The 27,956-nt window shown below is 44.0% G+C and overlaps 1 protein-coding gene across 3 annotated transcripts; it reads left to right on the forward strand.

Moving 5' to 3' along the window:
- Positions 1-1,517: 1,517 nt before the first annotated feature.
- Positions 1,518-27,677, forward strand: TSPO (translocator protein). 3 transcript variants are annotated; one of them, XM_044994596.1, is made up of 4 exons: positions 1,518-1,649; positions 21,231-21,435; positions 26,178-26,316; positions 27,422-27,677. In XM_044994596.1, the coding sequence occupies exons 2-4, from the start codon at positions 21,254-21,256 to the stop codon at positions 27,593-27,595; spliced, it is 495 nt and encodes a 164-aa protein (XP_044850531.1). In that variant the 5' UTR covers positions 1,518-1,649; positions 21,231-21,253; the 3' UTR covers positions 27,596-27,677. The 3 variants fall into 3 exon arrangements, with proteins under 3 accessions (XP_044850531.1, XP_044850539.1, XP_044850522.1); XM_044994604.1 differs by lacking the exon at positions 1,518-1,649 and adding an exon at positions 1,816-1,914 and having other exon boundaries at positions 21,234-21,435; XM_044994587.1 differs by lacking the exon at positions 1,518-1,649 and adding an exon at positions 14,614-14,633 and having other exon boundaries at positions 21,234-21,435.
- The last annotated feature ends 279 nt before the right edge of the window (positions 27,678-27,956 follow it).

The raw sequence follows: 27,956 nt of genomic DNA on the forward strand, positions 1-27,956 counted from the left end.
GTTGAAGTGTTCTCCCACTGGTTTTTGAATGTTATGATTCCTGATGTCAGATTTGTGTCCATTTATTCTTTTGCGTAGAGACTGTCCGGTTTGGCCAATGTACATGGCAGAGGGGCATTGCTGGCACATGATGGCATATATCACGTTGGTAGATGTGCAGGTGTACGAGCCCCTGATGGTGTGTCTGATGTGATTAGGTCCTGTGATGGTGTCACTTGAATGGATATGTGGACAGAGCTGGCATCGGGCTTTATTGCAAGGATAGGTTCCTGGGTTAGTGTTTATGTTGTATGGTGTGCGGTTGCTGGTGAGTATTTGCTTCAGGTTGGGAGGCTGTCTATAAGCAAGGACTGGCCTGTCTCCCAAGATCTGTGAGAGTGAGGGATCATCTTTAAGGATAGGTTGTAAATCTTTGATGATGCGCTGGAGAGGTTTTAGTTGGGGGTTGTAGGTAATGGCTAGTGGTGTTCTGTTATTTTCTTTTTTAGGCCTGTCCTGTAGTAGGTGGCTTCTGGGTACTCTTCTGGCTCTGTCAATCTGTTTTTTCACTTCAGCAGGTGGGTATTGTAGGTTTAAGAATGCTTGATAGAGATCTTGTAGGTGTTTATCTCTGTCCGAGGGATTGGAGCAAATACGGTTGTATCTTAGAGCTTGGCTGTAGACAATGGATCGTGTGGTGTGTCCGGGATGGAAGCTGGAGGCATGTAAGTAAGTATAGCGGTCAGTGGGTTTCCGGCAACAAAAAAACTTCAAAAACAGACTCCAAAGAGAGACTGCTGAACTTGAATTAATATGCAAACTAGATACCATTAACTGTGGTCTTAATAAAGACTGGGAATGGTTGGGTCATTACACCAATTGAATCTATTTCCCTATGTTAAGTTCTCCTCACACCTTCTATGGGCCATCTTAATTATCACTTCAAAAAGTTTTTTTTCCTCCTGCTAACGATAGCTCATCTCAATTGATTAGACTCTGCCTGTTGGTATGCATACTTCCACCTTTTCATGTTCTCTGTATGTATAAATATCTCCTGTCTGTGTGTTCCATTCTATGCATCTGAAGAAGTGAGCTTTAGCTCACGAAAGCTCATGCTACAATAAATTTGTTAGTCTTTAAGGTGCCACAAGTACTCCTGTTTTTTTTTTTGCGGATACAGACTAACACGGCTGCTACTCTGAAACCTTTTACCTCTGATAGCGTGGACACACTAAACTATTTCAGAAGCAAAGAGGCTCAGTAACTTAGACCATTTAACCTTGGAGCTATGCGATCCTTTAGGGTAGGCCACTCCTATGAGTGCGCTGCAATTTCAAACAGCAAACGTCTCTGCAAACTCCTCCATCTCCTCTCGCAGCGGGGCAGACTTGAGACAAACAACGACAACAAAAGCCTCACAGTGAATAATGACTTTCCCCAAACCAGACACCCCGCTCCTTCTCCCCCACTGCGTGCTGGAGCTGGGCAGGGACGGGCCACCACCGAAGCAGCCAGCTCCGCCCCCGATTGCCATGCTGCTGCAACTACTGCTCTTCCCGTGCGCGTAGGAGGGACAGGCCCGTTCAGGCCGCACCCCTGCTGGGTCCATAGAGCTGCGGCTTCGGGCTGAGCTTTCCTCTGCCTCGCCGAACTTCGGGCTGCAGCAGCAGCAGCAGGTGAGTCTCTCCCTGCCTCCCTGCACATGAGTTTCTGCCGGAGACTTTTTAGTCAGTGGCTCCGAATTAAGGCGCAGGGAGGCGGAAGCTGCTAATTTCAAAGGGAAGCAGCTCTCAGTAACCACAGTTGCAGCAGAGCAAGGGGAGGGTGTCACCTGTGCTAGTCGATCGGCCTGGCTGTAGCAGCAGGGGCGGAGGGAAATGGCACCTCGTTGTACCGCACCTCGTGGCCGATGAGACACTGGTAACAGCAAGACGGGTAAGGTTAGCCCCAGGGTGCCACACAGCGCTGGGAATGGCAACACGGAGGCTGTGTCTTCTGGTGTCACATATTGCAGCCAGCATCGGGACGGCAGTAACAGCCGCACCTTTTTTATGTGCGCTGCCTAGTAGTGAGAGAGAGCCAAGGAGTGGGATTCCTCGCCTCGACCCAGTCACTTAACCCTGGTTAGTTCATCTGTAAAACACAACCCTTGACTGCTTCATAGTAGTGCTGGGAGCAGGGGCGGCTCTAGAAAATAGGCTGCCCCAAGCAGCCGTGCGCAGCGCCGCCCCTTCCCCGGTCCCGCGGCCGGTCCCCTCTTCGCGCGGCTCCGGCTGAGCTCCCGCAGGCATGCCTGCGGCAGGTCCACCGGAGCCAAATGCCGCCCCCCAGGGAAAGGGCCGCCCCACGCGCCTGCTTGGCGCGCTGGGGTCTAGAGCCGGCCCTGGCTGGGAGGCCTCTTTACCTGTGGATAAAGCACGTGGAGATTCTCAGATAAGGTACACCAGAGATGGGGGGAGTTTAATTATTACCAGCGCTACTTTATTTGGTCCATGTTAGCTTAGCTTGGTTATACAGGGTGAAAGAGAGAGCGCTGTTGTGATTCTACACGGAATTTAACATTTACCGTGTGTTTTCTGACCATCTTATGGGAACTGGGGGAGAGATCCTTACAATGTGTCTTGCCCCCACTCATTCCATTGGCAGGTGCAGACCATGCTGCTTAAATGCTGGGAGCAATGCCCCTTTCAGGGAGGGGAAAGGTGTGTGTCCATGGGGCTCTTACTTCCACACTATTCTCACAGCCCTCTTTGCAAGGGGATTCTCTCTCCTGTTCTTTGCCAACCCTGCAGTGTTGCCCTGCCTGTTATGTACCTTTCATTTTCCTGGTTACTGAGTTACAGACCCGAGATGGCTTCATTTCAGTGCTGGGTTAAATGATTCCTTATAGATACATAGTACAGTTTGAGGGACACTTTGATAATTATGAATAAAAATGCTATAAAATGTATGTTAATAATGCTCCTGTTAGATCAGCAATTAATTTATAGGGGCTTGCTGTCATTTGAAGTATTACAGTTACAATGTTCAGGAAAGTTTCCTTTTCTTTCCCTCGCATTTATTTTTATATGAACACAGCAAGAAAACATTTGGGAAGGATTGCTGGTTCTAGCCAGTGGATGGGAAATACTGCTTAGTAACCTTCCCTTACGTAATACAGGTTTCCACTAGTGGAACTTGGATTGTAGCACCATGGTGGCAGAATATCTCCAGAAGGGGGTTTATAGCAGTGTAAATGCTCACTACTGTGGCACCTGGAGCTGCCAGCAAAGCACAGAAAGTGGGTGGTGTCACACAGGGAGAGGATGAGACCACGGGAGCCAGAATATTCACTGATTTAGCCTTTGGTGCTAAAACCCACAGTGGTTTTAAGCTGCCCTACTACTATAGAATCTCTGGGGCAATTTAGCTCCTGTGCCAACAGCAATGAATCAAGCCCTAGCTAGTAGACTGTTGCATGTGGTTTAACAAGAGTAACAGCATTACTCCTCTTCCCTGTCCCAGTTCCTATCTCATTTGGCTTCATGGGGGCCTTGAATTCCAGCCTCTCATATTGTCAATATTTGCTCTTTCCGGTTAGTTTGAGTATGATTTTAAACTAGTGACATTTCCTCTCTAATACATCTCACTTCTTAAATTGCTATATTTACTTCAAGCTTATTCTACCTGTTACCTAGAGGGGAAAAAGGAGGATGCTTGTTTTTGCTCTCTTGATTGATTATATGTAATGAAATGGAGTGAATTCATGAAAGGCTAAAGTGAAACACATTTTAGTAAAGTGAGCACCAAATGGAGTTATTACAAAGAAAAGAAGTGAAAGTATGCAAACCTGATTTGCACTTGTGTAATCATTTGGCGTTGGTTTGGTGTTATGAAACATCAAACAGTGAGTCATTTCATAGAGCAGTTTAATAAAAGGAATTGGGTCATTTAACTCAGTAGAATGAAAATGAATTGGAATAGCAAGTAATACTGCTAGATCTTCTTCTCAGACCAAAGGGTCATTATGGGAAAATATTACTCTTCCTCCAGAACCCTCCTCCATGGAATCACAGTCTTCCCCGCCATCTTATTCAACATCTAAGTGACGTCATTGGAGGAGTCAGTGAGACAACATGGGCTGAACTGACAACAGTATAGGGATACCACCCAGCCTTATGCTTGTTTTTTTTTTTTCATGAAATATAAACAGCATCTTCTCCCCTCTTTCTCAATGCTGAACTGAGATAAATTGGATGAAGAGCAACTGGCTAAAGCTGAACCCAAGCCCTACTGAGACAATGCTGGTGGGAAAAGGCAAATGCTTTGAGTAACTTGCTTCTCCTATAACATCCCCCATCATCAAGGGAATTTGCTCTCTGAACTTAGTAACAAAAGTAGTCCACCAGCCTCACTACTTATATCTGTCCTATCTTGGTGGATACTTTAACATTGGCCTCCAGTTTGTAGTGTGTGGTATCTCTTGCTTAAATAGAAAGTATGATGCAACAGCCATGTTCGTTCACATAAACTGAGTTGTCTCTCCAGCATTCTTAACAGTCTCATTAAGTTCTTCTAAAATTGGCTTTGACAGTGACTGGCTTATAAGGTTTTCTGCATGTTGATGCAGTCCAGAGGCATGGTGTTTTGCAGCTTTTTCATATAGGTTGTCAGTATTGGCTTAGCTGATCGAGCAAACCAAGCTCCTCCACTTTTACTATATAAATCCATGATATGCCCACATCTTGAATACTGCATGCAGTTCTGATTACCCCATCTCAAAAAAGATATATTGGAATTGGAAAAGGTACAGAGAAGGGCAACAAAAATGATTAGGGGTATGGAACAGATTCCATCTGGGGAGAGATTAAAAAGACTGGGGCTTTTCAGCTTGGAAAAGAGACAACTAAGAGGGGAGATGATAGAGGCTTATAAAATCTTGACTGGTGTGGAGAAAATGAATAAGGAAGTGTTATTTACCTCTTCACTTAACACAAGAACCAGGGGTCACCCAATGAAATTAATAGGCAGTAAGTTTAAAACAAACAAAAGGAAGTATTTCTTCACAAAACACACAGTCACCTGTGGAAGTTTTTGCCAGGGATGTTGTGAAGGCCAAAATTATAACAGGGTTCAAAAAAGAACTAGATAGATATTGATGGATCTAACCTCCATGAACTTATTAGCCAGGATGGGCAGGGATCCAACACCATGCTCTGAGTGTCCCTAGCCTCTGTTCGCCAGAAGCTGGGAGTGGATGACAAGGGATGGATCACTCGATTCCCTGTTCTGTTAATTCCCTCTGAAGCACCTGGCATTGGCCACTGTCGGAAGACTGGCTACTGGGCTAGATGGACCATTGGTGTGACTCAGTATGGCCATTTTTACATAAAAAATAATTATTATAATAAAAAATTTTAGTACAGAAACTCCCCAAGATAATGACCTCTTGAGATAGTGATGTTGTGAGATAATGACCTTGGCAAATAATGCATTTTAAAAATCTTGGCGTACAGTCACAAATCTAGCATTCTGGAGCGAAGTCACTAAAACATAGTCCAGTGCTCTGGCTGCTGTTGTTTATGCCAGCATTCACTCTACCGCTTTGTCCCCAATGGCTCTGCACTGTCACCTGCTGCCGCCACCTGCCACTGTGACCTCTGTGAGTAGGTTTCTGGAGGTTTCACCAGCTCTCAGTGATTTCAGCTCTCAATGGGGGAACCTCACTGCTAGTGCAGGCTAGGCTATCTCTTCCACAGAAACACTCCCACAGCAGGTCTAAGCACTTAAACCTGATTATCAGTGATTTCAGCTCTAGTGGTCACTTAACAAACCAAAAGACTTTCTGTGAAGCCTAATCAGCTCTCTCTCTAAACAGGAGAGGGGCAGGTCAAATAGTGCCTGTGGTGACTCCTAGGCAGAGCCCACACCACCAAGCAAAACACCCATGTCCCATCCCCCCTCCCCAGTAAGATCTAGCATCTAAATCTCCTGCTTAGGGAGTCCTGTTCAGTTGAGGGTGACCAGTGCTTAATTTGTAATGAAAGAGGTGCCGAGGCTCAAGCAAGTTTGTTACTTTCATAACTGATGTGACAAGCCCAGAGGTCCCTGGGCTTTGAACTGCCGAGCTTACAGGTGCCGGGGCTCAACCCTGGCAAGCCCTAGCACAAATTAAGCACGGAGGGAGACCCCCTCATTCAGTCAGGCTAAGTACAGTTCTGCTGCCCTTTACTCATAATAACATTTCATGACCCCCACATTTAATACTTAAGTGATGTGACCCAACCCCAGCCAAAGTTGATCACTTGGGCAGCGTAGGTGAGTTCATGTAAATACAGTCTGGTCCTGAAGCGTTTTCACCCACCACTGGCTCATCACTAGCTGTCAGGGGAGAGCTCATTCATACCTTGTGTACACATCATAATTTGAAATTGTTAGGTAGGCCAAAATAGCTGAAACAAATGTGCCGACATTTCATAAATAACAGCTATACGAGGAAGCTAGTCTGTGTTCATACTTTTCAAACCCATTATGCTTTCTCACATTCAAGTGTTTTCTCATATGCTGTGTATGCTTTTAAAGTGTGTATGAATGTTTCCATTTAAATTAAAATTTCCAACCAATGACTAAATTGGCAACACTGCATGTAACTGAGGGGGTGTGTGTTGGGGAAATTTGGGTGTGTTTGGGGGTGTCTAGGGAAATCCTTGCTGCCAGGTGTGAATAGTACAGCTCAAATCTAGGAGTGAAGTATGTCCTGAAAGTGGACAGCTAGTACAAAATGTCACAGAAGTACATCTACTAAACCAGTGGTTCTCAACAAGGGTGTAGCCTGGGGGTACCCAGAGGTCTTCGAGGGGTATGTCAGCTCATCTAGATATTTGCCTAGTTTTACAACAGGCTACATTAAAAAGCCCTAGTGAAGTCAGTACAAACTAAAATTTCATACAGACAATGACTTGTTTATACTGCTCTATATACTATACACTGAAATGTAAGTACAATATTTATCTTCCAGTTGATTTATTTTATAATTAGATGGTAAAAATGGGAATAAGAAATTTTTCAGTAACAGTGTGATGTGACATTCTGTATTTTTATGTCTGACTTTGTCGATTTTAAGTGAGGGGAAATTTGGAGGTACTCAAGGCAAATCAGACTCTTGAAAGGGAGTCTGGAAAGGTTGAGAGCCTAGGCTTGATAGAATTTAAATTTATTGTAAATATTTTTTATAAATATCAATATTATCCAAGCTTTTTAAAATTTTACTGATTTAAATTTTGTTGAGCAAAATTATGGGTTTTCAGAGTTTGTTTTTATTGATTTAAATTTTTACAGTTGTAGAAAATTATGGGGAAGGTTCAGACAATTATTTAAATGAGAGATTAAAAAAGTTAAAGCATTATAACAGTTAACACAAATTGTCAATATCACATGTCCAAATATACAAAGTAAATATCATTAAATCAAAATCTAATAAGTTCTCAGATAGTATTTCTTACTTTATCTGTACATTTTGATAGAATTTTTTTTGTTGGTTTGTGTGTGCACAGTGAAATCGATGTTTAGTATACTACCAATAAAAATCTAATCCTTCCAAGCCATATTGCACACATTTTGTCCTTAGAGAAATACCACCAACTTAAATTTACAGTGCTATTTCCTTCTATTGTTACAGATAACATCTAAGGTTATTACAAGTGAAAGAAAACATTTCTCTAGATTTGTTTTTTTACTTTGTGTATTTTGACAACTTTCTTTGTTTAGTCAGTGTCTTGGTTTCTTCTGAGTTACCTTGCTGTAGTAGCCACTCCATAATTAAAACAAACTGGATTCTCAGTACAAACTATTCACTCTTCCAGCAAACACCTCAGAAAAAAAAATCACTCCCTCCTCACCCCTGAGATTTTGCATGCCATATCTCATTCCATGGTAGAATTTCTGGTTCTGTTTTTGGGTGGTTGTTTTTTGGAGAGGGAGTGAACAAGAAAAGCAGTTATGAAATTGTGATGTTGAAAAATATTCCCTGCTGTTGATATTCTGAAACTATTCCTAATGCTTTTTTTCTCTCCCAACTCCTCACATCCCCAAAAGGGTGAGGCCTACAAAACCAAAACCATTTGTTTTGTTGGCCATGCTGCAAGAAGTGCCCTTTAGTGTTTTTAATTTTAGATGAGGGTAATGTTAGTGGCAAAATCTAAAGATGTTGTGCTAGGGTATACATACCCAGCACAAAGATAGATAAAGAAGGGGTTATCCAGTAGCTCAGTAAAACAGGGATTAAAAGAGGAGGCAACAAGTCATTTTCTCTTTTGCTCATCTCCCTGAGCTGGAAGGTAACTGGGTCAGGAAACACCCAGGCTAGGAAGAAAGGGGAAGTGGGAAGCTCGCTCTTTTGCTTCCACAGAAAGGCTAAACTGTTTACAAGAGACTTTTAAGTTAAGAACCACAGGCAATGGCTTCCAATTTTCCCCGGGAGTACTCAAACCTCGCTCAGCCCCAGGCCCCACTCCACCTGTTTCTGCCTGCCTCTTCCCTCCCCCATTGCACCCCATCCCTGCTCCTCCCCCTTCCTTCCAGCACCTCTTGCACACTGCTGAACAGCTGTTCCACAGCATGCAGGAGACACTGGGAGGGAGGGGGAGGAGTTGATAGACGGGGGCCGCAGGTGGGCGGGAGGTAGGGGAGCTTGGCTGCCGGGGGGTGCTAAGCACCCACTATTTTTTTTTCATGGGTGTTCCAGCCCTTGAGCACCTGCAGAGTCAGTGCCTATGTTAACTATTTACTTTTCCTTTGGGCTGAAGCAAACCATCCCTTCCTTTGTGGTTTGCTCCCTTTCTGCTGCCTCTCCCCCCCAGCCTCCACTCAAAGAGAAGGGGGAAGAGGCTGAAGAAAATCTTGAGTATGGCTTCCTATGTGTTAGACCATGGTGGAGAAACACCCTGCACAGAGGCGTTTTGCCTTAAGTGGCAGAATGTTGTATTTTGTTTCTTTTTCCTTATTTCTTCTGGTTTCTGTTGCGATGACTGGGGTCACTCTAGTGCAGTTACCATGAGTACACAAAAGTTTAATTATTTTAACATGTTTTTTAAAGTATAAACTGACCTGCTGCAGCCTAAGAGTGTGCTGCTGCAACTGGCAGAAGTGGGGGGATGGGTGAATGAGTAGGATCCTGGGAGAAATGCTGAGGGGCAGAAGTGCTCGTTGGGAAGACATGAGGAGGGACATAGAATCATAAAAATGTAGGGCTGGAAAGAGACCTTGAGAAGTCATCAAGTCCAGCCCCCCTGCGCAGAGGCAGGACTAAGTAAACCTAGGCTATCCCTGATGATCGCATCCACTGTGTTCTTAAAAACCTTCAGTAATGGAGATTCCACAACCTCCTTCAGAAGCTTGTTCCAGAACCTTACTCCCCTTATATTTAGTAAGTTTTTCCTTATATCTAATCCAAATCTCCTGTGCTGCAGATTAGCTCATTGCTTTTTGTTCTACCTTCAGTGGACATGGAGAAGAATTGATATCAGTCCTCTTTAAAACAGCCTTTAACATATTTCAGGATTGTTATCAGGTCCCCCCTCAGTCTTCTTTTCTTAAGACTAAATATTCAGGTTTTTTTAACCTTTCCTCACAGGTCAGGTTTTCTAAACTTTCTATCATTTTTCTTGTTCTTCTTAGGCCTCTCCCTGACTTGTCCACGTCTTTCCTAAACTGTGGCATCCAGAATGGGACACAGTACACCAGCTGAGGTCTCACCAGTATTGAGTAGAGCAGGACAAATTCAACCTCCTGTGTGTTACAAACTATACTAGCCTTTTTTCAGAACCGCATCACATTATTGAGTCATATTCCATTTGTGACCCCCTATAACTCCCAGATTCTTTTCAGCAGTACTACGACCTAGCCAGTTATTCCCTATTTTGTAGTTGTATATTTGAATTTCCCCTCCTAAGTGAAGTATTTTACACTTGTCTTCATTGAATTTAATCTTGTTGATTCCAGATTAATTCTCCCCAAGGTCATTTTGTATTCTAATCTTGTTCTCCAAAATGCTTGCAACCCCTTCCAGCTTGATGTCATCCACACATTTTATAATGGCTCTCCCCTCTAAATCATAAGTCATAAAAGAAAATATTGACTAGAAGCAGATCCAGGATTGACCATAGTGGGACCCCAGTCCCAATGTCCTCTCAGTTTGACAGTGAACAATTGATAACTACTCTTCGAGTACAGTCTTTCAGCCAGTTATTCAATACCTTATAGTAATTTCATCTAGACTACATTTCCCTACTTTGTTTATAAGAGGTCACATGGGATTGTGTTAAAAGCCTTACAAAAATCAAGATATAACACCTCTACTGCTTCTCCCCAAAGACAATACCCCGTCAAAGAAGGAAATTAGATTGGTTTGGCATAATTTGTTCTTGAGAAATCTACGCTTATAACCTTATTATCCTCTAAGAACTTACAAACGGAATGTTTAATAATTTGTTCTAGTATCTTTCCAGATATCAAAGTTAGGCTGACTGGTCTATAGTTGCTCAGGTCCTCTTTGTTCCCCCTTATAAAGATAGGTCCTATGCTTGCCCTTCTCCAGTCCTTTGGGACCCACCCATTGAGTTCTCGAAGATACTTGCTAATGATTCCAAGCTTGCTTCAGCTAGTTCCTTAAGTACGTTAGGATGAATTTCGTCAGGCCCTGGTGACTTGAATATATCTAACTTATTTAGATATTCTTTAACCTGCTCTTTCCCAATTTTGGCTTGTATTCCTTCCCTCTTGTTGTTAATATCAATTGTGTTTAGAATCTAAATCACCATTAACCATTTTAGTGAAGACTGAAGCAAAATAGGCATTCAAAAACCTTAGCTTTTTTGATGTCATCAGTTATTAGCGCTCCTTCCTCGCTAAGTAGTCAACTTATACTTTGTCTTTCTCTTGCTCCTAATTTATTTAAAGACCCTTTTCTTATTGCTTTTTTGTCCCTTGCTAGGTGCAACTCATTTTGTGTCTTAGCCTTTCTGATTTTGTCCCTACCTGCTTGTGCTGTTCTTTTGTACTCCTCCTTAGCACTTTTTCCATGTTTTCACTTTTTGTAGGGTTCCTTTTTGGACTGGGACAGGGGATATGAAAGGGTAACATAGAGCCATGCTCCTGGTCTCAGAATGGGGAAGCTTTGGGAGAGCCTGGATAATGGTAGGGAACAGAGGATGAGGGATAAGAGCTATAGGGGAACAAGGGCATAGAAGTATACATGCAAGGGGAGGTACAGGCAGAGGTGAAAGTAAGCCGGTGCACTCTACCGGGGCATATCTGCTTCCCCCGGCAGCCATTTAAAGGGCTTGGGGCCCCTTTAAATTGCTCAAAAAACCACTGACTGGGCAGGATTTTTGCAGTTCCTTCTCAGCTGCATGAAACTAGTCCCTAGATTGCTGGGGTCGGGGGGGAGGACCCAAACACCTATCAAACATTTAAAGATTTTAACTCAAAAAACATCCCTATAGCTAGTGAGAGCAAACACCTTGCACTTTCTAGAGTTCTGAAATTTCCTATATTTCAAATTCCCCTGTGCTGCCCTGCCAGCCGGGCCCCCTACCCCGCGCCCTCAGCAGAGCCCCGCCAGCTGGTCCTCCCTGCCCCGCGCCTCCAGCAGCGCCCCGACAGGTCTCCCCTACCCCGCGCTCCCAGCAGCGCCCTGCCAGCCGGTCCCCCCCCCCCTGCCCCCAGCAGCTCCCCGCTAGTGGCTGGAGCCCCAGCCCTTTAAATTGTCCCCGAGCCCTGCTGCCGGATCCCTGGGGAGGCGGCAGCAGGGCCCTGGCGGCTATTTAAAGGGCTGGGGCTCCAGCCGCTGGTGGGGAGCTGCTGGGGGCGCGGGGTAGGGAGACCGGCTGGCGGGGCAGCACAAGGCAATTTGAAATACAGGAAATTTCAGAACTCTAGAACGTGCAAGGTGTTTGCTCTCAATAGCTATAGGGATGGTTTTTGAGTGAAAATCTTAAATGTTTCATAGGTGTTTGGGTCCTCCCCCCCCCTCCCCAGCAATCTAGGGACTAGTTTCATGCAATTGAGAAGAAACTGCAAAAATCCTGCCCAGTCGGTGGCTTTTGAAGGATTTAAAGGGCTCCCACTGCTGTTACTTCTGGGGCCCTTTAAATCTCCACCCGAGTCCGGCTGCTGGAGCCCTGGGGTAGCGGCACCGGGGATCCAGTGGTGATTTAAAGGGCATGGGGCTCCTGGCTGCTGCTACTTCAGCGGAGCCCTGGGCCCTTTAAAGCTCTGCCAGAGCCTGGGGTGGCAGCTGGGAGCCCCCCAGGCTCCGATGGTGATTTAAAGTGCCTGGGGCTCTGCTGCGCTAGGGCAGCTGGAGCCCCGGGCCCTTTAAATCACCCCTAGCCCTGGGGCTCTCAGCCACCTCTGCAGCTGGGAGCTCCGGGGGTGATTTAAAGCACCTGGGGATTTAAAGGCCCCGCCTCTTCTGGTTGAGGCCCCGCCCTCTCTTAAGGACTCCGGAGTACCGGTAAGTTCTTTAAGTTACTTTCACCCCTGGGTAAAGGCAACCATGAGAGGCATTTCCCTCTAATGTCCTCTATTCCAAGATATACCTTCCTCCTCCCCCCCAAACTCTCCATATCTCCTTTAGAGATAAAGTCTAAGGAAGGGACGGACCCCTGTCTTGGTGATTCTCATTGGGTCCATTATAGAAGGCCTCTCCTTATATTGATATAATACCATCCCAGGTTAAGCTTTTGGCACTAATTCAAAACAGGGTAAGTCCCAAGCCAAAAAAACAAACAAAACAAAACAAAACAAAAAACAACCACCACCAGTCAAACAAAAAATGAGTAAAGAAAAAATTGTTCAGGTTTAAAGTATTTCAGGGGAATTCACTTGACACCCACATATCATTTATAAAGTCCTACAAGTACAAAATAATCCCAAAACGTTAAGTCTAGAAAATGAATAGTTAAAAGATCCATTCACTTTTTCTCTACTATATAATCTTTCATCCATCAATATCACCTCAATTAACTTACACCACCCACTGAGCCTTAGCTTTATCCTCTAAGGTTTGCAAAGATATATACAAAGGTCAAAATAACAAATTTACTTGGAGGTTATAAAATCACTAACCCATTCTACAGTATTATTCAGTACAAAAAGGTGACATAACTTAGTTGCTACACCATAGTTAAAAGATACATTCTCTTTCAAGGTTTAGATACAAAACAGCAAATATCAGTCATTCAAATTATATTAAACATACTTTACTCTACTCTGACAAGTCAGAGCTGACAGTTTTATATACTCTACAAGTATATTACTTTTTAAAATACATACTACACATTTAATAAACATTATACACCTAACTGCACATTTCCAGGACAGAACAAATAATGGGGTACAGTTAAGAGTGGTTGGTGTTCTAGGGATGAAAAATTACAGGGCAGTGTGGGAAATGGATTGATTCCTCTATGTTTACAATTTTTTTTTTTAAGTTCAAAAGCCTGGAGTAAAGAAAAATGGAACATTCTTAGTGATGATGGATGGAGTCCCTTGAAACACTTCCAGCCATAACTTTTTATTTTTTCAACAACATGATTTACTGGAGAATACTCACCCTGTTAATCATTTCCCCCTGTTTGTGTGGGTCTTTCGCACAGGAATAGGGCTGAGAAAAACGTCATACAAAATAGGAAATGTGATTGTTTAACTACAAAAACAGGACAGTAGACTTAAAAGCAGGTGTGTTGTTAGTATTTGTATTGTGGAGCCACCTAGGAGCCCTAGTCATGGACCAGAACCTCCTTGTGCTAGGTGCTGTACAGCACAGAACACAAGTATAGTGCCTAAATCCACTCTGAACATTTTTTTAAAGTGACAAAATATCTAGTTGGTGTCCCCTTAACGATCACACAGTTGGAAAAAACACTCCCTATCAAGCAGCTATTATGAAATGTATTTTGTAAGCTCTACAACTGGTTCCCTCTCTGAAAATAAAGGTCTACTGAAGTAATGCAACTGAAAACCATTCAATTCCCCTAAAAGTGAAATCAGAAAAGCTTGGAATTAATGCAGGTTCTCCTTTTATATGTGATTTGTCATGGTGTTAAGAAATCTAGAGCAAGGATGGGGTGTGGTAGGAGAACATAGAATCCTAGAAGTGTAGGACTGGAAGAGACCTCAATAGGTCATCTAGTCCAGTCCCTGCACTCAGGTCAGGACTACATAACCAGACCATCCCCGACAGGTGTTTGTCTAACCTGTTCTTAAAAGCCTCCAGTGATGGAGATTCTACAGCCTCTCTAGGCAATTTATTCCAGTGCTTATACATCTCAGGTCTAAGTGTCAGCTACTTCTTTACACTCTTGTATGTAACAAACTCCTACAACTGGAAAACTTGCGTAAGGGATACACCTAAGAGTAAGGTTTTCTGGAATCAGGCCTTTTAATATTTTTCTCCTCTGATCACCACGTTTGGATTTTATGCATTACTTCTTTTCTCCTAGCCCCTCTGTCTTGTTATGCATTTCTCCTCTTTCATCCTTGGTTAGTTATTTACCATTTTGTTTCCAGCTCTCCTCTTTTTTGCAGGAACAGCGTCTGGGTGGATCCCTCTCTTCACTCACTTGTTCTCTTTCTAAAGGCCCACATGGAGCATTTATGGAGGGCTGGACATGGTCAGTGCTGCTCCTTCACTCAGCCATTGATTTTCAGTAGAGATTGGTACGAGCTGCTAATTCCCAGGGATTGAATACCTGAATTGTAGTGCTCCCACTGTCTAGGGATGGTTGTGGTTTAGTTGACAGGGCCTGGAGCTGGGAGTTAAGAAACCTAAATTCTAATCTTAATCCTGCAACTGACTTGGTGTGTGGGTCTTAGAGCAAGCCACAGTACTTCAGTTATCCCCTTTGTGAAACAGGCAGGGCTGCCCCTAGGGGGGTGCAAGGCCTGGGACATAGGTGCCGAGTTTCTATCTGCCGGGGGGTGCTCCCCTTGGCTCTGCCCAGGCCCTGCCCCAACTCCATCCCCTTCCCCCAACGCCCCACCTGTGCTCCGCCCCTTCCCCGCCCAGTTCCGGCCCTCCCCCGAGCACACTGCGCCCTCACTCCTCTTCCCTCCCTGCTGGCACCTCCAGATGCTGCAAAACAGCTGATCAGTGGTAGGCACTAGGAGGGAGGGGGAGGCACTGATCGGTGGGCAGGAGCTGCTGGGGGGTGGAGGGAGGTTGGTAGGAGAGCTCCTTCTTACCTCCCCATGAAGTGCAGGGCCCGGGGCAGTGAACCTGATTGGCCGTTCCCTAGGGACAGCTCTGAAAATAGGGACAAAGAAGCTTACTAACCCTTGCAAAAAAGCTTTGAGTTCTGTTTGAAAAGTGCTATATAATTACTAATTAGTATTACTAGCCCAAAGGGCAGGGCACCAAAATCAATCCCAAATATGTCCTGCCACTACTGCAGTGCTCCCTTCCCTTTCTCTCCTCCTCCCCCTCTGCTTGTGCACTTCTTTCCTCTTTCTGTTTTGTGGCTATTTCCTGGTCTTGTGTCTTCCCTCATTTCCTGTTCTCTCCCATTCCAGAATAATCCCTGTGTTGCTGCTCCTCTATATATTGGGCCAGATTCTCCTTTGTGTACTCACTTACCTTGGGTGCAAAACATTACAGTTCTGATTTGATATTTTACATCCACTGTACAAGTGACTCTACAAACTGCAGGGTAGTGGAGAACTGGGCCCCATGTTTCCCCAGCAACGAGGATAAGAGCATCGGAGTGATAGGATCACAGTCATTTTCACCTTCTCAGTGGACTCCTTCCAAATTACTCTGTAAAAGCAGCAGAGGTCTGATCCTCTACAACTACTAGGCGCTCCTGTTCCTAGCAGAGCTTGTTGGTCCTGCAGATCCGTAATCACTCCCCTGGGTCCCAGTAGAAGTAGATAGTGAAAGTGAGTAGCACGGTGTCACTTTCATGCCGCCAATACTCCTGAGAAGTAGTATGTGCTTCAACAGAGATACTTCTCCACAGGGGTATTTTAAAAATATAAAAATTGCAGGAATGTGAGAACTTGCCATTCTTGCGCTGCATGTAAAACACGACCTGGTAAAAATAAGTTTTGAACTCTGCATATAGGATATATTAGATAAGAGGCACGGCAACAATACTTGTAGGAACAAGCTACACAGGTTTTTAACTCTCCTCCCAGCTTTCCCTCCTCCATCAAAGACTTAATTGACACTGTGCAGCAGGATGTTTTCTTCTCTCCACAGTTCTCCCCTCTTCTGTTGTGCACAGACTCTGGCTCTGATTTCCTCCTGCTTTCCATCGCCAACCCTTCCACTCCTTTCTGACTCTTATCCATTCCTGGGCATGCCAGCTCTCTCCATCTTCTCTTATCTTCAAAACATCTTCTCCCCTCTGGCTTCTCTCTCAGGCTAAAGGCACATTCTTGTTTACCCACTCATGAAAAAATTCTTCTCTCAATCCCAGCTGCTTTTCCAGTCTATCCTTCCCTCTCCCCTTTGCATATAAAATCCTTGTCCGTATGTCCTTCGGCTATTGACAGGGCTTTCCTTGATCCTCTCCAATCTGGCTTCTGCTCTCAATCATTCACATCACGTTCACCAAGGTCCCTAACAAATCGAAGGGCCACGTTTCTTTGACTTGCCTCTGAAACAACTAATCACCCCCTGCACCTTTATTTTCTCTCCTTTTCGCACTTTCACAGCTCTTCCTTTTCCTCTTACCTCACTGATCTTCAGTATCTCTTGTTATTCATCTGTCTCTCCTCTTTTACACTCTGTAGCTATTCCTCAGGATTAGTTTCTTATTTTGTGAGACAAGGTTGGTGAGGTAATATCTTTTATTGGACCAATTTTGGTGGTGAGAGAGACGAGCTTACACAGAGCTGCTCTTCCGGTCTGGGAAACATACTCAATATCACAACTAAAGACAAGGTGGAACACATTGTTTAGCATAAGTAGTAAACACATATTTCAAGGGACCATTCAAAGTGAAGCCTCCCAGTCATAGGGAGGAAAAGGGAAGGGGGGGGGGAGAAGCTGCTGGAGGGGGGGTTAGTGGGTTACAGATTGTTGTAAAAAGCCATGAATCCAGTGTCTGTATTCAGTCCATGGTTATTAGTGTCTAGCAAAGTTGCACATTTAAGTTCCCAGGCTAATCCTTTGAAGGTGTTGCATAGATTTACTTTCAGAATGAGGTCTGAGGGGTCAGATACAGAGCGATTGTTTTATGAAACGTGTTCATGCACAAGTGATAAGGTGTTTTTGTCTTGTCTTATTTTTCTGTGAGAGTTCATTTGAGAGTGCAGTTGATTGTCTGGTTTCACCCATATAGTGGTTATTGGGGCATTGAGGGCACTGGATGAGGTACAGCACACGTTGTGATAGGCGTGTACACAACTCCTAGATCTTGAAAGGCATGTTGTAGGAAAAGTTTCTGGCCAATGGGAGATGTGGAGCCGGCACTTGGGGCAGGGGCCAGAGGGAGATGCTGGCAGCTTCCCAAGAGCCATGTGGAGCCGGCAGGCACTCTGTCTGCCCCACTGCGGGCAGCCAACTGGTCTTTTAATGGCCAGAGATGCCAGAGTCCCTTTTCGACTGGGCATTCCGGTTGAAAACCAGACACCTGGCAACCCTAGCTGCAGCGCGACCCTGAATGTCTCTACTACAATTAAAACAACCCTTAGCCAGAGCCCTTTGAGCCCGTGGCAGCTGGCACAGGCCAGCCAAGGGAGTCTAATTGCAGTGTAGACATACCCTGTGTAAACTCGAAAGCTTCTCTCGCTTATCAATGGAAGTTGATCCAGTAAAAGATATTGCCTCATCCACCTTTCTCTCTAATATCCTGGGACCAACACAGCTACAACAACGGACTATATCTGACCCTACGTCACATAAAGCACTGGGCAAGATTATAGTCCTATGCAAATCATAAAAGTAAAAGGTTGCATGAACTTGGCTACTGTGCATTCAAAAACCGTCTTTTCTATTTTATCCTTTTTGGTATGAGTTTAATCCCTTATCATTTTGGCAACCTATATATGGATTGTATACAGCAGGTGGTTTATGGCCACAAAACTTGGGGTAGAGCTTTTCCAGTTTATTTATTTATTCTTAATGCTACCTTTGCTCTGCTAATGTAGCTAGGGCAACCAAACTTCACCCCCAATGCCTACAACGCTGTTGGTTGGAGGGCTTATATTGCTCCTGAACCTTGTGCTGACCCGCTCCACGTGGGTGAATTTCACATAGCTTATTTATCCATGGATGAAAATCTGTGTGAGGGATAATGCAGTTTGGCGCTATGTAAATCAGGGGTCTGCAACCTATGGCATGCGTGCCAAAGACGGCACATGAGCCGATTTTTAATGGCACGCTGCTGCCTGCCAGGGTCCCATTAAAGATCCTGCCCATCCTGCCCCTCCCACGGGAGCAAGGGGCAGGAGGCAGAAGCTTGGTCCTGCCAGCTCCCCTGCCTCTTCCTGCAGTGTGCTGGGCTCCTGCCCCTCCTCCTCCTCCCTCCCTGCTGATCAGCTGATGGCCCTTGCGAGGGAGGGGGAAGGGGTGGAGCAGAGTCAGCATGCTCCCTGCGGAGGCAGAGAAGAAACGGGGGGCAGGGCCTTGGGGAAGGGGTGTGTGTGTGGAATCCGGGCATATCCCCAGCCCACACCTCCAGACCTCTGCCTTGATGCTCCCCTTACACACACCCAGCCCTCTGCTTGACTCCTTCACTCCCCGCCCCATGACCCCAGCCCTGACTCTGGCACTCCCACACATACCCATGCCCTGACACCTGCACCCCCTCACATACCCAGCCCTCCCACACCCCATGCACCCCCCACATCCCCACCCCTACCCTGAGCACCAAACGGGAGCTCCTGCAACCCCAAAACCCCCACATTCCCACCTGTACCCCTCGCACCAAATGGGAGCTGCCCAGGTAAGCGTTGCACACCCAAACCTCCTGCCCCAACCCTGAGCCTCCTCCCTCATTCTAGCTCCTGGCCAGCTCCTGCACCCCCAGCCCTGTGCTCAGTGCACCCCCACCCTCAGCTCAGTGCAGAGAGAGGAAGAGAATGGGCCAGAACCAGGGAGAAGGTAGATACCCACTGTATGTGGGCAGGGCCGGGACCCCAGACCAGCAGCGGGGTGAGCAGGTCCGGCAGCCAGGATCCCGACTGGCAGGAGCCGGCGGATGGAACCCCTGAGCAGCAGCGGGCTGAGCCGCTCAGCCCACTGCCGGTCTGGGATTCTGGCTGCCGTTCCCTTGCCAGCCAGGGTCCCGGCTGCAGGCCCCGCTCAGCCCGCTGCCGGCCTAGGTGAACAGAACCCCAGACCGGCAGTGGGCTGAGCGGGCCGGCGGCGTAAGATCAACATTTTAATTTAATTTTAAATGAAGCTTCTTGAGCATTTTGAAAACCTTGTTTATTTTACAATACAACAATAGTTTAGTTATATAATTATATAGTTTAGTATTGTGTCCACTTCTGGGCACCACATTTCAAGAAAGATGTGGAGAAATTGGAGAGGGTCCAGAGAAGAGCAACAAGAATGATTAAAGGTCTTGAGAACATGACCTATGAAGAAAGGCTGAAAGAACTGGGTTTGTTTAGTTTGGAAAAGAGAAGACTGAGGGGGTCATGATAGCAGTTTTCAAGTATCTAAAAGGTGTCATCAGGAGGAGGGAGAAAACTTGTTCACCTTAGCCTCTAAGGATAGAGCAAGAAGCAATGGGCTTAAACTGCAACGAGGGAGGTTTAGGTTGGACATTAGGGAAAAAGTTCCTGTCAGGGTGGTTAAACACTGGAATAAATTGCCTAGGGAGATTGTGGAATCTCCATCTCTGGAGATATTTAAGAGTAGGTTAGATAAATGTCTATCAGGGATGGTCTAGACAGTATTTAGCCCTGCCATGAGGGCAGGTGACCGGACTCAATGACCTCTATAGGTCCCTTCCAGTCCTAGAATCTATATAGACTTATAGAGAGCGAGACCTTCTAAAAACATGTAAATGTATTACTGGCACGTGAAACCTTAAATTAAAGTGAATAAATGAAGACTCGACACACCACTTCTGAAAGGTTGCCGACCCCTGATGTAAATTGCAACAAAGAGTCTTGTGGCACCTTATAGACTAACAGATGTATTGGAGCATGAGCTTTCATGGGTGAATACTCACTTCGTCAGATGCATGTAATGGAAATTTTCAGAGGCAGGTACAAATACGCATGCCAGAATCGGTCTGGAGATAACGAGGTTAATTCAATCAGGGAGGATGAGGCCCTCTTCCAGCAGCTGAGGTGTGAACACCAAGGGAGGAGAAAGTGCTTTTGTAATTGGCTTCTGGAAATGTCCATTACATGCATCTGATAAAGTGGGTGTTCACCCACGAAAGCTCATGCTCCAATACATCTGTTAGTCTATAAGGTGCCACAAGACTCTTTGTTGCTTTTTACAGATCCAGACTAACACGGCTACCCCTCTGATACCTGATGTAAATTGTACTTCTAAAACTTTTTTTTTTAAGGGTTCTGCATCTTGTCACCAAACCGTCCATCTATGTAAAATGCTATGCCAAGAAAAACTAGTAGTGTCACCAATAAACAAGTAATTGGGGTAAGAGGTGAATGACTGACAATTCATCCAAATATGGGTTTGTGAGTCTCTTTTAGGCTGATCACGCGTGACGCGAGGCACTAATGTCCCACAATTCCCACTGAGCTCAAAAGGAATTGTGGATGTTCAGCACCTGACAAGACTGAAGCCTTTTGACTGGAGAGATAAACATATAGGGGCAGATCCTCAGCTGGTGTCAATGGAGCTAAAACAATTTACACTAGCTGAGGATTGGCCCCAGAAAATTGGAGAGACTATTTAAGATGGATGTTTGGTTTTGAACCTGAAACCTCTGCTAAGCAAGCTCAAGGAAGGAGATATGAATGAGTAAGGAAGCAGTGTATTAGGTGCAGTGATTGACTGAATAATTGATCAAGAAATATTTGTTGGTAGAATCATAAACAATGCATCAGATTAAAAGTGCCTGTAAAAGAAAAACTGCAAAGAATCCTTGAGGTGTTCCAGCTTGTCTGTGAGCCAGGAGTCTTTAACTTAAATGGGCTTTAGCTCAGATCCTAGAAGAGGAGTTAAGTAGTACAATAATTATCTTTTAAATAAGTCTGCTTAATCTGTAAGTGTTTTGCCAGAGTTTTATTCTAAAAATCACTTTGCAAATGAACATTCAGGTGTTTGGGGTTTATTTCAGATTCAGCGTCTGTCTTGGAAATGGTACCAACGTGGGCCCCGGCTGTTGGTTTCACACTCTTGCCCCATGCAGGAGGGTTTTTGGGAGGCATGATAACAAAGAGAGAGATCCCTATATGGTATGAATCTCTTGAAAAGCCATCCTGGCGGCCACCTAACTGGATGTTTGGCCCTGTCTGGGGAACTCTGTATACATCAATGGGGTATGTCTTTTATATTTTGTATATACACTTAACTAGTCTGATGGTTGCTTAATGTACACTAGCAAAGCTGGATTGTTCCAAAGAATCATACTGCATAGCACTAGTTAGCTATGTTATTGGAGATGTATGTACATTAGATTATAGGAGTGACTTAATGTTGTTCCTGCACTGTTCAACAAGTAAGTAGTTGCTTAGGAAACACTGCCCTTTATGTGTATGCACAAGGGAGGTGTATTAAATGCAGGAATGTTTGATTTGCTTCTGACCGCCCCAATAAGAGAAATAGAGCTGTGAAGTAATGTGCTGACTGATTGAAAGAGTTTTTTAATCTTATTCCCTCCACCCCACCGTACATGTGTCCTCTTACAGTTCTAGCTAAAATTAACTGCATTAGTAAAAAAAAAAAGAGGGATTGAGATTTGGACTATCCCAGTAAAGAGTAAGTTAAATTTCCTGGAATCTAGAGCCCTTGTCTTATAAAACACTGTAATAAAACCCCTTGCTTTTAAACTGTGTCATTATCTGGTACAATCTATTGCCCTCTAACTGAATTAGCCTAAATTAGCTTAGTCATCAGTATTTTAGATTATTACTGTCAAAGAAATTGGCAGTGGTGAAAGGGTCACACAAGTGTGTTGAGCCAAATATCAGACCTAGTGGTACTTTAAAAGAAAAGCTGAAGGGTAATACAAAAATAGACAGCTCTTTTAAAAAAAACAAAAAACAAAAAAAACCCACTAAACTATTTATAAAATAGATTTTTTTTCTGGACTGTTTTGTGTGTGTTAGACATGTATGATCTCCCTCACACCCAGTGTCCCAGCAACAGCCCAGCCAAGAGAGAGTGCTTTTCTCCCAGCCCCCTTAACTGATGTCACATGAGGGGAGGCTATGAGAACCATAGCAAATGCGCAATGAGCAAGCTCCAAAGTGACTTTCAGCGCCCCCCATTTGTTTCACATCTTCTTTATGCAGGACTAGCCCTATGCCATGCTTAGTTCATTTTTGGTCAGCTATAGTTGCATTATCGTGGATCCCTGCAAAAAGTAATTTTTCTTTGAAGCTGAGTTGTGTCTCTGCCCCCAAACCTACTACAATGCCTCAACTCTGCCATAACTAAACTACAACAGAAGGGATTTTCCTCAAATTTGCACTCCTTGGGCCTATTAAATCTGGAAAGTTCAGCCCCCAAAAGGAAAACTTTAGAAAAGAGTAAGTAGTTATGATGGGATGCTACAGATTTCCTTAATTATCTTGCTCTCTGTTGCAAAATACTGTAGTGAAGCAATATGCATAAAAATAAATGCTGAATGTCTCTTCTTGCCTTTGCCTTAATTTCTAGTCTTTTACAGCTCAGAACAGTGTCCTTCCCTTTCCCCCTCTCCATGCAAACAGAAAGTATCTTTTTGTTATTCTGTTCCCTCCCATGTATTCAGTAAAGTCTCTCATTTAGTTAGCTCTGAAATCACAGCGTCGTAAGATTAGTCAGGAAGTACCCTTTTTGTTGAAAAATAGGATAATAGATCGCTGAAGCGAGACCCGATAGCATTTCCATAGAAAGGCTGTCAGATGATTTCCTGGCAAAATACATCCTAAGAGTTATGTAACTAAATGGCTGTCCCTGAAGTATGCCTTTGAATGAACTGTACAGTATGCAATAGTGTCTGGGTTTCCGACTATAAACCAGGAGATCCAGGTAAGGTTTTTTGATTTAAGATCCACATTTTGAAGGTTTTTTCATACACTCCTGTATGTCCTCTTCAGAACAGTGCATTCTGAGATACTTAGATGTGGTTAATGTCCTGCTCATACCTATTCTTGATGACGAATCACAATGATGATCCTCATCCCAGGAGGCGTTAAGTGTTTCTTCTCAGAGCCTCAATCATGCTCAAAAACAGATCACTACGTTCTGTATACCTAACGCCACAGAGATTTCTCAGAGTGCCCAACAAATCCAGTTCCTCTATTTGCATTTAACACATGCAAAAGATTCTGGGGATGGTGCCATGCAATACTGATATTATCTAGCAGAGCAGGAGCACTCCCAAAGAGTTGTGTAACTAAGGGTCTGGCCCTGAACTTTACAAATTTGCAAGAAAATCTAGATCAAGAGCAGAAGCCAAAGTTATCTGTGTACAAGTGCAATTGCTTGTTAACATTTTTGCAAATCAGCTGGAAGTAGAATTGTATCTAGGTGCCTCCTAGTGATGGAGAGATGTGAAGTTTTTTTTAAAGCATTTGTTTGACGGGATAGTGATCAAATTGTGCCCTTAGAAAAGGAACAGCCAGTATGCAAGCTTGGGTTATTTACTTCCACATACAAAATAAACTTATTCATGCTACATGTGAGTGAAGCTGAACTCTGGTAAAGTCAGGTGGCTGTCTTAGATGTGTATCTACAGCTAAACAATTAAAAATCTATCTTGCTTAAAAACGTGCAGGTGAATTTTTAAGAGTTCAATAATATTCATGGAGCAGAGCCTGCATATGGAGATCCTCATTGCCCAGCGAGGTGCACAATTCAATTTGCCTTCTTACCTAGAATGTAGATTTCATCTCAATATGAAGCTACACTGAAACAGCTGGCAAATTACGAACACAAAGGAGCAGATTGTCTTTTGGAATACACACTCATCTGGCCCTGAAGTCAAGCGCCCACTAACACTTAAAAGTGAACTACAAAGCAAAAGTAAAAAAGGAGTGGACTTCTGTGCTGAATGATCCAGCTAACCAGGTTGTGGGATTAAGGTTGCCAACTTTCTAATGGCACAAAACTTAACACCCCCACCCCACCCCTTCCCCGAGGCCCTGCCCCTGCTCACTCCATCCCCCCTCCCTCCATTGCTCACTCTCCCCATCCCTCACTCACTTTCACCAGGCTGGGGCACGAGGGTGGGGTGCAGGAGGGGGATGAGGGTGCTGGCTGGGGGGTACAGTCTCTGGGGTGGGGCCAGGGATGAGGAGTTTGGGGTGCAGGCTCTGGGAGAGAGTTTGAATGTGGGAGGGGACTCTGGGCTGGGCTGGGGGAGCGGGGTCCTGGCAGCACTTACTGCGGCTCCCAGGAAGCGGCCGCCAGGTCCCTGCAGCCCCTAGGCACATGGTTATCCAGGGAGGCTCTGCACGCTGCCCTCGCACCCATAGGCACCACCCCCACAGCTCCCATTGGTCATGGCTCCCCAGTGCCAACCAGAGCCACCAGGGTCCCTTTTTGACTGGGTGTTTGGGGTGAAAACCCGGACACCTGGCAGCCCTGTGTGGGAGGCTTTCAGCACACAATAAGCTTTAGTTTCATATCCCCCACCTATGAGTGATCCTGTCTTACCTTCAGTGAACTAAGACGTTATCCCAGAATGCACTATCTCATGGGCATTAAAAGGGCATGGATTGCAGTGAGAATTCTGGTACGTTTGCAATTTATTCTGGAAGATCTTCCAGTAACCAGTACTAAGAGGATTTCACTGACAGGAGAAAAACTCCTCGCCCCTAGTTCTCTTCACGCTGGTGATTGTTTTTGATACCTCCTTTCTGAAATCAAATGTGGTTATAAAAATATCACTTCTCTGCAGACGCTACCCAAATTCACCACTGCTCTCTCTCCCCTCAGTTCTTGCCTGTTTCAGCCTCAACTTCTGTTAACTTATTTAAAAAAGATTAATACCTTAAAGTGACAAGCACTTCATTAAATAGAGGGAGGTGAAGCGATATTTAAATCCAACACTTCATGCTCCAGTTAGGAACCTACTCATTCAACTTGATCCCCAAATTATCTCTCCGTTTTGAAAATTTGCCTATATAACTTCTGAAATAACCATCTCTGTACTCCACACAATGAACACTGTTACCGAAACTCATTAATGTATTCTGTTCATCTAGACTAATGCAATTGCTTCCTTTATAGTCTTCAGGTCTTAACTCAAACTTCTATTTGTCCAAAATGCAGTAGTTCTTCTGCTCCCCTATATCCAAGAATGAAAATAGCCACAGCACAATTTTTACTTACTACATTTATCGGATGGTTCAGTACCACGTATGCTCTCATTTTGCCTGAATAGCATAGGGGTGTGCAACCACTTATTGGAAGGTTCCACAATAAATCAGCACTTCAATTTTGGATTCTAACCCAAATCCATTGCTCTTACCTCTAGTTCAGGGGTCAGCAACCTTTCAGAAGTGGTGTGCCAAGTCTTCATTTATTCACTCTAATTTAAGGTTTCACATGCCAGTAATACATGTTAATGTTTTTAGAAGGTCTCTTTCTATAAGTCTATAATATAGAACTAAACTATTGTTGTATGTAAAGTAAATAAGGTTTTTAAAATATTTAAGAAACTTCATTTAAAATTAAATTAAAATGCAGAGCCCCCCCAGACCGGTGGCCAGAACCCAGGCAGTGTGAGTGCCACTGAAAATCAGCTCGCGTGCCGCCTTCGGCACGCGTGCCATAGGTTGCCTACCCCTGCTCTAGTTCATGCTTGGTAACATTTTCAGAAGTGCCTAAGTGACTTACGATCCTCCATCCTATTTTCAAAAATCACTTGGAAGCCCAAGTCTCTTGCAAGTGAATGCACTTAGACTCTTGTGACTTTTGAAAATAAGATGGAGAGCTCTAAGTCACAGACTTCTTTGAAAAATTTTCTTGCCCTACCTATGAAAGTCACCTAGTTTGACAAAGTATTTATTTACATATTATATTGTATAATTTGCCAGAATACTTGCATTGTCATGTTCTTGTTATTCAGATATGGTTCTTACCTGGTATGGAAGGAGTTAGGAGGTTTCAATGAAGAGTCAATGGTTCCACTTGGGCTGTATGCAGGGCAGCTGGCATTAAACTGGGCATGGACTCCCATATTCTTTGGAGCTCACAAAATAGGATGGGTAAGTAATATTGACATTTAAAGTCTCGTCATAGCCTTGCACTGTCAGTTACAAGGTGCCAACTTTAGCATTTTTTATTCTGAAAATGAACTTTGGTACATACAGAAAAGTAAAATTTGGCTTGAGCAGCAGATTTTTGAAATTCCTTTATTTTTCATACTCTCATATGAGATTGTGCATAATTTATCTACAGTGTAATTACAGTGTTAGCTCAAGTGTGTGTTTTTCCAACCCTTTGTTAATAGAAGTTATAATTCATGTGACTAAAGTAAATACAGTTATGCCAAGGTAAAATGCCTAGGGGTCCTTTAGACAAATTCTTGTGAAAATTAATTTACTATTATTGATAGCACTAATAATTCTCTGCTGTCTGGGGGGAAAAAGCTAGTCTCTGATATAAACCACCCTATGAACCACTTGACTGATTCTTTTACTACACAGCTCTCTTAGATACTTACATGACCCCATTACCATAGTAATGGAGCGCCTTGGGGCATTTAATGTATTTACCTGCACAGTGCCCCTGTGAGGTCGGGAAGCCGTATTATCCCCATTTTACAGATGGGGAATGGGAACACTAAACGTGCGTGCGTAAGGTCACACAAGAAATCTGCGGCACTGCAGGGATTTGAGAAGCAGTTTCCTAAATTGCAGATCACCCTAACCACCACCCCTGAAATACTGAACAGTCAAGAAATTCAAAAACACAAACTTAAACTTTTGGAATTTTTTGAGTCATTAATTTAGTATTATTGATGTGAATGCTATGAATTTAATACACGACATTTTAGGCTTAATGTTGCATTAATTTTAGCTTTTTGCATTTATTCGATATTTGTATGAAAATGTCTCCAAAGTCACCTCAGCCCTGTTAAGAGCAAATGATTCCTTTTCCAAACTGATCACAAGAAGCATTGGTCTCCACTCTGCACAAATTCATGTATCAGCAAAAGGTATTCTACGTTTTTTTTTTGCATGTACTTTCCACTGTGTTTCAGAACTCTTCACAAAAAAGGTTTAGTATGAATTTGTGCAAATATCTACATACTGTCTTGAACAAAAATGCAGCATGTAAAATAACACTAACCACCTTATTTTATTTCAGGGGTTGGTCAATCTCCTACTCACTAGTGGTGCAGCCACAGCTACAACTGTCACCTGGTACCATGTCAACAAGAAAGCGGCATATTTGATGTTCCCTTATTTAGCTTGGTTAACTTTGGCTTCTGTGCTCAATTACCGCATCTGGAAGGACAATAAAAACAAGAAGCAATCTTAATTCAGAACCTTCTGGAAGAGAATATCAAGGCAGAAGATTTTTTTTTTATGCATTTCTCAAATAAAATTACAATCTTGTTTTACTGTTGCATTAAGTACTTGCTGTATTAGACAGTTAAAAATAGGTCACATCTAAATACAGTCAGAATGGTGTTCATTTCAACATTCAAATGCTGGTTTACTACACAATCCGAATGGAATGTGTGCACGAGTGAATTTAGTAGCACAGTAAATGAAGTGGTTTAATCTGCATGCTCTCCTATTGCCCGTCCAGTTGATTACATATAAAAAAAGAATGTAATGGATAGCATTTTTAACTACTACTGGCAATTAATGTGAATTGGGGGCTGATTATGTCCAGA

The sequence above is a fragment of the Mauremys mutica genome, chromosome 1 (genome assembly GCF_020497125.1).
Source record: "Mauremys mutica isolate MM-2020 ecotype Southern chromosome 1, ASM2049712v1, whole genome shotgun sequence".
Taxonomy (NCBI): Eukaryota; Metazoa; Chordata; order Testudines; family Geoemydidae; genus Mauremys; species Mauremys mutica.